Below are 12,203 nucleotides of genomic sequence, written 5' to 3'. Positions count from 1 at the left end.
TTTTTGATTTTTTGTTGTTGCAGAATTTCGAAGCGGTGGGTGTGTTACATAAGAAGATATTAATACCGGGCCGGGCTATTCCGCCCGAAAGCAAAGTGACAGAGTGAGTTCATCTTCAACATTTCTTTACAATCAATATTATTTGGACGTAAAGGTGTAACATGGACTTACAAAAGCATTGTTAATATTATTTGACTTTCTATACGCAAATGTCAATCTTTTTCAAGAGACTAGAATTTTGGATTTGACAAGCGCGATGGCGTTAACTGGAATGTCCAATGATTGATTTTGTCCGTTTTAAATAAGCGCGCCCGCGTATAGGAGCAGCGCGTAAATCAAACGCCGCCGGGCTATCGATCAATGCGGGTCGTGTTATCTTTTTGCACTTGCGGCGTGTTTTTAATTTGAACCGTCGAATTGGCGCCGTTCGTAGGCCGAATATGGGTAATGTTATAAATCTTTAGAAGCGTGGGCGGGCGCGCGTTGTAGCGCAGTGTAGAGCTCCCCGGGACTAAGGCGACGCGCCGCGCTGCGACGAGCGAGCGCGGTCCCCGGCCGAAGCGAAGCGCCCACGCGTGCGCTTTCGGAATTTGAAAGGCATTTGTCGCTCGCACCGATGCGTCTCGCCTTACGTGTAACAGATGTCAGTGTTAATAGAAAAACAAATATTTTATTAACTCGTAAATCTATGTATTTAGACCACAGATGTACAATGAAGTTCTGAAATCAATACCGACTTTTACTTACGTGTCTACATGCACTTTAGAGAGTGGGCAATCTATTAGAAAGTGAATTATAACATTTTCATGAACTCTCACAATGTCGGATACTCTTAAAAGTACTATCGAATTTAAGTTGTTTAACGATTTATTAAAGTAAGAAAAACTTAAATTATTGTTTCGTGGTGTTAAATGTGAGTAAGAAAGCAAAACGTTGTGCTCCAACCATGCAAAACGTAATTTCCTAAACAACTCTTTGTCATCATTATGGTTTAATATTTTTATAAAAAATGTACTCCTGCAGCATATTGTTTATCGACTGTCGAAATGACTCGTCGATCTCATCTGATATCCTTTTAAGAATGTTTTTCGAGAATCTGTACTCGTGATTTTTGTAAGCGCTACATGAACCCTTAAGATTAATGACATTTATAGTAATATAGTTTCAAAGGCCTATAGTCGTAGGTAAATAATGAACACATTATAACATCTGCGGGGTCTAAGAGCTTTAACTATGTGATTATCTCGGTCATTTGTCTGGTCTTTTGTTAGACGCTGCGCCACGTCGTCGGTCGACTTCACCATAAATTACCATCGGCATTTCTCAGATAGTTGCGGGTGTTATCGCGACCGAGCACCTCGCATCTGTTTGTCAGTTAAGACGGACTAATGTGCCACCCGTAACGCTACCACGATCCACCATCGAAGATCCAAGATAGAAATTGTTTAGACGATGATTAAGTATTTAGCGATTGTCATCGTATAAGCTTTGTTTTAATTTTAAATAGGTCGCCTCTGGTAAAAAAGATCACTTGGCCCATTTATTTTTTTTATTATATTTGGCTTTTTCTTATATTTGTTAACAAAATAAAAGGAGTTTGTTTTCTACATATATGCAATAAGAATACATGCTATTAAGGGGTTCTTAACACAGAAACATTTTGTAGAGAAATGTGAAATTTAGATATTTTCTAAGAACCAACCTAGCTTCTGATATGTCTTTATTTTGTCGAAATATATGCTCATACATAATTTTTGTTTTTAATAATTTTATTTTTAATATTTTCGTTTTATTAATCTCATATCAATTCAATAAACATCACGACGAATAATTCAAGGAGCGATATAAAGAGTGAAAGCGATTCGCGGTATGCGGTCATTATGTCGAGAAGAGATTCGAGACGGTGGTAGGAGCCCCGTGACCTTTTACTGAAGATGATCAGTCGCGCCGTAACGACGCTCGCGTGCCTCGGCCGCTCCTCCATTTATCACGGGTGTATTTTTACTTGTTTCCCCATGTCGACTGTCCACAATCATGTCGTCATTACAAACCGGCGCGTGTACCTACATATCGGCCCCACTATAAATCCTGACCACCGCCGAGAGCACTTCCATTGTTCGCTTTAGCTTCAACTGCTCGATTTTAATTCTGTAACGCTTGCAAAAAGGTAATGCAATTTTCTCAACCGCATCAATGCTTCAGGTAATTTTTAATTTCTCACTTAACATTAAAAAATGCAATTTTCTAGCCCTTTAACCTTTTTCAATTTGATCTTCACCAATTAAGTAGTGTATTCTCACGTTTATTTTAAACAAACTAAACAGTACAGTATTAATTACATTATATAATCATCGATAAATTTACAATGATCAAGCAGCGTCTAAAGATATCGATTGATTCAATATTGATACATTAGATTCCATGTCATCTGTACACGTCAAATCCGCTTTTGAGCTTTTTTCGTCATTATTTTTTGTTTGTGTTTCTATTAGCACATGATTGATACGTAGTTGTCATAAGACAATTTGAAATTGTATTAAGTCATTTCCATTTTTAGTCGGTTTGCTGGGTTCAGTGGGAAAACCGAATTGTATCGCGACAACTAAATTAGATAGCCTAATTGCCTACAAGTAAATAGCGTCAAATGTAGCACTATTTTAATTACATCGATCGTATCCTGAAGCGGCGTCAGTCAAAATATAATTATGTGTACTAGTGTGGGTAACACTTCGTTTTATTGCCTGTTAAATATTCCTATCATATTAACATAATACCATGCATGATTCGGCAGGTAGCGTAATCAAAGCCTAGTCATGAAAGTGATATTTAAGCCGTCTTAAATCTGTGATAATTATTGTGTTCTATTAATCTCTCTTTTATGGTTTTTAAAAGTTATTCCTTATATGCGTAGGCACCAAAACTGTTCATAACAGACGCATAAACTTAACTAACGTCTCGAATTTTCTAGAATGAACCATTTTTATATTTCACTAGCGTTGTTGTTCTCAGACTCGGAAGGTAGTCCTGACAATATAATAGTGCCATATAATGTAGTAACTTCGTGGCAGGTTGTAATAATTTCGTTTCTTGGTGGATGGTACGTTAAACATGATTGTACAGTTAAGCGAACTTTATAATCGTTGAGAGCTTGTCCTGTAGATCGTTCGCTTTATTCATTTCGATAAATTGGGATTAAAGTTGTATTATTTTTATTTAAGAACTGTACTCGTGCATTTATCTGAATAACAACATCGCTGTTCGTATTCATGTTATGCAGTTATTATATTTTGCTCATAATCTTTATGATTTATTCTGTTCCTTTTACATCGGTAAATGTTACATGAATTTCATCTTTAGGAACAGTGTACACATTTCTTCGTGTTTCGTCGAAGATACCTTTTACAGTAAGAATTTATTTTACTGTAAAAAATACCACTGTAATGTTTATCAGAATACGCCCATATTCATTATTATTTATTTTTCAATTACATTACTCCCGGTCAGTTATCAAAGTATTTACATGTAATTGCTAAGGTATAATGAATTTATAATGAACAATAATTTTCTTGAAAGTTCTGGAGACGAGGTTGGATAAAGTGACGCAAGGCCTGTGATCTTTTTGACTTTGATGGTTTATGCCTTGCATAAAATATAAGTTATTGCATCATTACGAAGACCTTTAGTAAGCTTAACAGCTGTAAATGGCGTTTACTGTTTTATTTATAGTAAATCAAACGAGCTCCACGATGATTACTTTACAATGATTATAGTGTTTATGGTCATTAAGGACAAGTATTAATATTACAATCGATGAAAATATATTGTTCGGAAGAGCAACATATTGTTTTTGTTTGAATATTTTGTAAGTGAAAGCCCACGGTTACTGTAAGATGTTTAATAACAATAAAGTTATATAGAAGTATTTTTCTATTAGCAATGCAATGTTTGGTTTGGGAATGATATTCTTCGTGTTTATTATTCAAATGGCTTTTATATGCTAGTAACTAACATCGAAATAACCCATGGGCTGTCTGCTTTAGTAATAACGTTGAATGGTAACATGCCTATTACAAGTTGTTACGGCGTTTCAATCGGAGTAATAACTGATATTTAATATCGACAATATTACAGTTTCCTTCCATTACACGGCTGCTATATAATCAATCGGACCACACAGACTCGTAATTGAGACATTGTAGAAATCTGTTCTATTATGCGCGATCGTCTACGTTCGTTTTAACTGTTACTGCTGTATTTAGTTCGAATTTAATAAACATGGTAACAGTGCGGTTGCTATTTTAACTATGAGTAATTTCCCTTGCCAAATGTTTGGTATTATTAGGTCTCTTATATTTTCGTAATATACTCAGCTTAAAATATGTTTATGATTCATTAAGCCACTGTCTCCCACAAAGAATAACCGAATGAATGATTCTTCATGATTGAATTAGGAAGTGATTTTTTTATGCAAGACGTAACCAGCGTTATTACAATTAACTGTTTTTATTTATAAAATGTTCTGTGACGAAGCTAGTTTTTAAATAACATGATCACGAAAACGATCGAATTCACGTGTTCAATTGAATTGTAAATTACTTCTTTGTATATATTAATATCATATTATTTTAATTTTTTAAACATGGTGCCTGTATGTTTAGAATTAAATTTATTTACTTGTTCTTTGAGTAAAATTTAATTGGATTGTTGCAGTGCAGTGTGTCACTAACCTAAAGAAGTTACGAAACGCCTCGACCGAATACTAGATCTTAATTAAATGCGGGTTATGAAAGCGTGGATCATAGACATGATTTGATTAGAGCATGCACTTGTTTTTGATCGCCTAATCATTATTCCGGTCTCGTGTAATGCCAGTTTGGTATAGTGAGACATTTTTAAATTACAAGTTAAGCGATGAGAAGTCGTGTCCCCCTTTGCCTATCATGTCGATGGTAATTTATCGTGTGGGCTTTTGTTTGATCACTTGTAGTTGGTAAGATTTTGTTTATGTTTACTAACCTTACGTTCGTTTGCACTCATATTTTCTCACGACCGTATAACCTTAATTGCCCCCCCATTTATGAGCGTAAAAATTGATAAAAACAATTGAAAACCTATCATTGATTCCTCTATTGACTGATGGAAATAATGCAATTAATCTACAGTGACTTATAAAATCCTTCGCAGAAATTTCACGTTATTTCGTGGTCTTAGATGTTATGCAACATTCTGTTTTCATTTTAGGTACAAGAGGACACTATAGTCGTTTGGTGTCACTTTACCTTTCAGTTTCACCGCAACAGGCTTGACTGGAATATAATTTAGAAATTTAATTACAAATGTTTTTTTTATTATAAGATGGTGAAATAGCAATATGATAAACTATAAAATCCTTTGAATAAGCTTTTATAATGATAATAAGTAACTATGCGTAGAGTTTATATTTTACATCACAGAAGTTATATGTTATTATGATTTAACTCAAGACAAGTTTGTTATAATAGAAAGATAAAGACAACTGTAAGACTAAGACTTTCCCTGGATTTCTTTATTTATCTACCCCGTTAATAGTTATTGAATAGATAAATCATAATCGTAGTTTAAACGTTACGTTAAAATCATTGGATCAGTATCAATTATTTTTGAATGGGAAAAAAAAATCAACATAATCAATTAAGATAACATTTAGATATGAATGTACAAGATCGTGCGATATCTATGGTGTCCGCGTATTTGTAGTGTTGAAGGTGTCATTTGCATTAATCACGGAAATTACTCACACAAAACATGTACCAATTAAAATTTCAAGTATTCGGTACTTTGGCTCCATGGCGTATGTGTCATTGGCGCCAACGTTTGATGGTGTTTATTAATTAACACGTATTTTATGTTTATCTGGTGACGAATTTGCATCGTTGCGGTTTCTGTGGTTTTATAGTGCTATAATAAACTTCCGCGTGTGTATGTTTAATTAAATATTTTTTATTTAATGCATCTTAAAATACAAGTAGCCAGTATACTGTAATTGTGGAAATTACGTAATAAAATGTTTAAAAACGATACAAAAATGTCAACAATTTTTTTAGGTATAATAAAAACGATGTTATTAAAACTTTGCCTTATTAAGGATGACAACCGCATATTGCTTTTTTGATGCGGCGACCTATAAAGCGCCTTATTTGTCCATGTCAGTAAACCGCAAAGGATGTTTTGTTCTAGGAAAAACAGTGTATAATTGCGTTGATAATTTGAGTTTGGTTCTCTCAGTGCTGACTGAATCATAGGATTAAAATGGGATTGTAAAATGAGGACACCCGTTGTAATGTAGCCGACACGTAATACTTACGAGATGCGGTCTCTGTATGTGAATCATGAGTTTTGTGGGAAGCGGCAAACGTTTGTCGAGATAAACTGCTAATCTGTATACAGGATGATCACAATAAAACTGAGTTACTGCGAATTGTAAAGTCTAGTCTAAAGAACTAAGATTTTTGGTCCCTATCATGACCATAACCTTTTTTACACGATGGTATCATTTAGCTAGTTAATTTTATTTACACCAAATGCATTATACTCCTGTATATTTTTAAAATAATTTTTTAATGTTCTCTAAGAGATTGATTAACATAATATTATTAAAATCAGTTTTATGACTAACGCAGAGGGGTTACTACGAAAATTATCATTGAATCATTCAATTATCAAGGCGAGGGAAGCAATTAACACTTCTCGAGTTAATTCCACCTTTGATGATATCACGGATCATCGCCTCAGTGGATTGTTTTAACGCGGCTAATGGATTTCGAGAACTTTATACAAAGTCCTTTCAAAACGTATAGTTTATCATGCTCAGGTCTTTTCATTACCTTGTCATCTTTTGTTCTTAAATGTTTTAGAGTTTTTTTTTGTATGGTAAAATAACATAAGTTTGTCCTTTTAACTTTAGTCATCTAAGTTGTTTTTTTTTACGTTGAATATTTCTACGTAATATTAATGTTCTTAGAACTTTATTGTTACTCGTAATTTGGTAAAACATCTTTTTGTTGCGAACATTTAGCAATTACTATTAGGAAATGTCTTTTTATTTCCTTTTCTTCAGTCATATTTAATACGGTGACTTCAAAACAGTGTCGATATAAATGCAATATTTATTAAGATACGTCTTGCCTGCGTTTAATCGAAGTCGAATCGAATCTAACCTAACTTGCAGTCATCTAATTCATATTGAGCAACATTTTACCCTCGGGCTACGTTGTCAGTAGCAACATTGATACTTTGCTCTTTTTATTTAGAAGTTTTATTAGACTTTGAAAGTTATGTATTCCGAAATGAAACACGATTTTATGTTTAAATTAAAATGTATTTCAAATTTGCATGTGATGTTTGGTGACGTGTTTTTAGCATATCGGGAATGTTTAAATCTACACAGCTTGAGGAAGTTTCCGTATCAAAACAGAATAAGATTGTTACCAGTCATTATCACATTTATCAAAAAGTAATATTAAAAGCAACTAACAAGCAAAAATTTATACGAATCCTTCATTTATAAAGCATGTTAACATTAAAATAATCAAATCGTTTTATCCTGAAGCACTAAAGTTGCATATCAAGAGGATCGCATGTGTATATTCTAAACGATCGATTCGTTATACAAGTTAATATACGCCGAGGGCAGTGACGGCAGTTCGCTACCAGCCGTCGTGAGTTTCGCACCGTGTACGCATCGACACTTCATTTGTCTACGCATCAACTGTTAAGACTACGTTAAGGAAAATAGAGGAACATTATCAAACTGTCAACAGTCTGATAATGTTCCTCCGACTACTATTAATAGTTGTTTGAGCTTTACATAAAAATCACATAAAGACAAAATAAAATGTGTCAGTTAGTCTCAAATTAGTCAACATCGTTTAATTTAATTTGTCTGTACATTGTGTTCCGCTTAATTTAATACATGTACAGAGTTAAAACATTGATATAGTACTTTGAATTTTTATGAATGGAAAGTATGTGTAGCTCCTTGATGTTCCGGAAATGTTTGTCGTAGCTTCACCTTTGACCCGGCCGGTCTACATGTGCCGGGGCGGGTCGCATGGGAACCTCCTGTCTTATCTTGCCTTGTATCAGAGTGTCGCCTATTATCTGGTCCCGGCCACTTTCGACGCTTGTAGCACATCGACGCGCTGTGACCCGACTGCTGGTACAATGATCGATGCGGCCGCGCAGCCTTTGTGAGGTCCAGTTTGATGTAAAGACATAAAATAATCAGTTTATACCTCTCATATATCTTCTTTATAATACCTCATCTTTATAATACCTCATTACAAAGTTTTGGCGAATATCACGTCTGAGACTATTAGAGATATAAATATGGCGGAGTGATGCATGACACACAGATAAATAGTACAAGGCTCTATCATATATAAAATTGCTCTAATTTCTTTTTACGCAACTATTTAAGTAACGTAGTAACATTCAGTAATTTCAATTCATTTACCACTGGCAATTAATATTTAATGAATACTCTAAGGTAGTTAAAACTTTCGCAACAAATCGTATCATCGGATATTATTAATGAGAAACGTCCGCGACGTGTGTATTTAATTAAAATTAACTTGGCAATTAACTCCCAACACAATTACTGCGCATTGCGCTTTAATCACACACTTAACATGTCAAGCGAGGGATAGCAGACTGGTAAACTTGATAGTTTATGAATTACAAAATTATACGCCTTGTTTATTTTTGCGAGATTTTGTCTTACGACTTATGTATTTTATATCGGAGAGCTTCGAGTTCAAGCTCTGATTATATAAACACTATACAAGAGTAAAGTAACACTTTTTAGTAATGATTTCTCATTACACGAATACTAAGTAATGAACGGCTGTATTTGAAGTTTCCAGATTTTTAACATAAAACCAAAAACGTTAGGATGGATCCCGACCTACCCTAAGTTAGATTGGTTAATAATTGCACGCGGAGTAGGAGCTTCCCGTCGAGATAAATTTCTCAGTACCACCGATCGTACGCTTGCAGTTGCCGCATGAAAAATGCCCGGATTATAACTAGGGACCGATCCAACGGTCAGATAACGCTAGATATAAATTATTACACAAATGCATGACCACACTAAAATTAAATAAGAAACCATATAATTCTCGAAGCTTCGATCTGAATGAACGTGCCGTAAAATACACAATTTTGACAGGATTTAAAAATAACGACATCCGTGTGCGTACACCAGGAAATGCTTTGACTTTTTCTACTTTTTATATTCAGATAAGTGTCACTGGAATTGTTTTAGATGCATATTTTTTCAATGAACAAGCAAGTATAAAAAAACAATAGGGGATCTAATTTGATGCCCCCATCAAAACTTTAAACTCATTGTTATACAATCACACAGAATATAAAACTCTTAAATGAAAAGTTAGTCCAATTTTAACGCTACAATCTTTTTTTCAATGACATGTAGTTTAACAGCAAAAGAGTAATTATAGTCGAACGCTATAAACTATCAGAATTAATCTGTCATGTAAAATAAATGATATCTGTGTTTAAGATTTAAACTCTTGTGGAATCGTCCTCTAATTAATCCACGGGCTTCCTTACGTGGTCTTCAATGAGGGTCATAAAATATTTCTTCGATTTTGTCGATAAAACATTTTTATATTCAGTAATGTGATTATTCAAGTGGTTACAGTCACGCTACCTCTCGGATGCTTATGGAATCTTTTATGGATATTGTAAGGTATGGAGTTAAGTCAGGTTAATTCGATGACAATATTGAATTATACATTGTCGGTGTTAATATTATAAAGGAATGACGAGTTTCTATTCGATTCATAGCTTTTAATCCCACATATGTTAGTTTGAACTTTCCCTGTAATATTTATGTATGCAGCTTTACTTTTTATATTTTTATTGATGATGTTTAATCAAAAATTACCAACTTTGAATTGCTTTGTCACTTCGCAGGTGTTATGAAAATATGCGTTATATTTCTGACGTAATTGACAAAAATTTCTATATCTTTAACATGTGAAAAAATCTATAACACATAAAAAACTCTGAACATAAAGGTAGTTGTAAAATATTAATGCTGTTAAAATGTTTGTTGTTCTGACGTAGCGAGTGAGTAGGAAGCCTTAAGCAATAGGTATTTGATGTTAGTTGAATCGTGACTTTATGCATAATTAAATTGTTGACTCTCTGGCGCCATACGTCGCGGATAGTTTGGCATTGTAAATCTTATTGGAGTGAAGATTTAAATTCTTATGAACTGTTTGAAGGTGATGTTTGCTAGAACTCTTTTAAACCCCGTGAATTTACTGTTTCACGGACAATTTTAGATTTGACAAACGAGCCGTTTCAACATACCGGTTCTTTCTAATTAAGTTTCTAAAATATTAGCAAAGTAAGCATAGACTTTATTATTAACAAGGATTTTTTTAATGTATAGTTCTGATTTTTTGTTTTTTAAATTTAAACAGAAGCTATTAATGAAATAAACGTTTGAGACCACCCTTGTAGGGTGTATAAAATATCCTAGGGATGTGATTGTAGGGATGTCGGCGCCATCGGCGGGCGAATATCATGTTGCGGTAGCTATGACTTATGACGAAAACAAACATATTTCACTAATTCCGGCCCCTCCGGTCGTCGGCAGAAATGCCTCGTAATATTGATACGCCCACAGATCATGCGGTTCTAGGTGTAAAAAAATCGATTAAGGCACGACGACACGCTGAGTTCGATACATGATAATATTTCATCTGGTTCGTGACAGGCGAACTTGGGATTTTATATTTTTGTGAAATTCAATTAAATGTTACGGCGGAATAACTGTGACGTATCAGTTTACATCGCCGCCGATGTTTTTATAGCGTGTATTGGCTGTGAGACTGTTGTCGGAGCGCGGAATGCAATAAAATTACAATGCTAATAGCTAATTTTTATTATCTGATACTATACATTTGATTTGTACATTATCTCTAAGTAGTTGTAGCATTATCATTTCTCATATTCACAGCAATGCACTCTCGGTCACTGAAACCATTCCTTCTAACTCAGAAATGTAGAATTGGTAGATGGATTCTTAATTTGTATGTTTTTAATTTACTGACTTAGGCGTGTTTGTTTTGTTTGCAGATTTATGAATGCTCTGGATGGATTTCTGGAAGACAACAATAGTAAGTCAAATTACTTGTGTTAAATTTTCATGGTCTCTATTTGATGGGCAGTTAAAAGGCTCGTCTGATGTTAAGTTTCTACCGCTATTCAACAATCGTTTCCAATATTATACTAAGTAATAGAAATGTCAAATCTTGTGTGGAAGTAGAAGGTAAAAAGAAATACAAGAAAAGGGGATAATCAAATAAAGCGATAGAGCCACAGTAAGGTGTTTCTGGCTTCGTATTGCTGTTATTATATCGAGTAAAGAAGTAATTTTTTCCTTTTTTTCACCTTTTTTTCCGGTGGTAGAAAAAATGCTAGTTACAACTGGAAATTATAATTTTACCGATGATATTAAATTTGCTTCATCTGCTTTGTTTTTTTTTTTAATAATGAGAGGAATAATATCGATTTTGCTAATGTTATTGATTTTTAGTTCGTTGTGTTTACTTAAATCTCACGTTACTATATTAGTGAAGCGTGGGTAAAACGCTTGCGGTCGAGGTGTTAATGCGTACTCATTGCCTAATTGTATTCCTTTACGAGATCGCCATTAAAGTATCGTGAGTGTTGTATTTATGGTCACTTAACGTCTAAATATTTGTCAGCGCACAATCACATAGCAAACGAAATATATAATATATACAATTTGTTCTATGCCTCAAATTATATTTTAGAACAGATTTAAGAATAAATCTAGACTAGGTTTTATCTTATTAAGAAATAAGCATGTTTGAAATTTAAATTGTGTGGTCTTCTTAAGATAAGCTAATGTTTTAATGGAATTCTTCTCGATCAACATGTGAAGTATATTAACAAAATTTTTATTGACGTCCATATGTTCAATTACGTCACAATTCGCAGCGTCAACAACTTGTGTCAACGCGTCAACGGATCGATGTTGAGGCCTTATCACTGTCAGTGCACACAACATACGATTTCAATTAAAGATTTTTCGTCTCTAACGAGAATTGACCTCCGGCTATCCAGTCAAACCGATTTCGTCACTGCATGTCGACAAGGCAGGG

The 12,203-nt window shown here is 34.1% G+C and overlaps 1 protein-coding gene across 1 annotated transcript in view; it reads left to right on the top strand.

Annotated features, from left to right (window-relative positions):
- Window positions 1-12,203, top strand: part of LOC106099369 (RNA/RNP complex-1-interacting phosphatase) — a 43,135-nt gene that overhangs the window by 26,015 nt on the left and 4,917 nt on the right. Inside the window, exons 5-6 of the mRNA XM_013277899.1 lie at window positions 24-103; window positions 11,152-11,192. Of these exons, the coding sequence (XP_013133353.1) occupies window positions 24-103; window positions 11,152-11,192 (121 nt within the window). The remainder of the gene's footprint in view (window positions 1-23; window positions 104-11,151; window positions 11,193-12,203) is intronic.

The sequence above is a fragment of the Papilio polytes genome, unplaced genomic scaffold (genome assembly GCF_000836215.1).
Source record: "Papilio polytes unplaced genomic scaffold, Ppol_1.0 DF824135.1, whole genome shotgun sequence".
Lineage (NCBI taxonomy): Eukaryota > Metazoa > Arthropoda > Insecta > Lepidoptera > Papilionidae > Papilio > Papilio polytes.
Note: the sequence above shows the minus strand (reverse complement) of the source record. Positions and strands in the feature narration are given on the sequence as shown.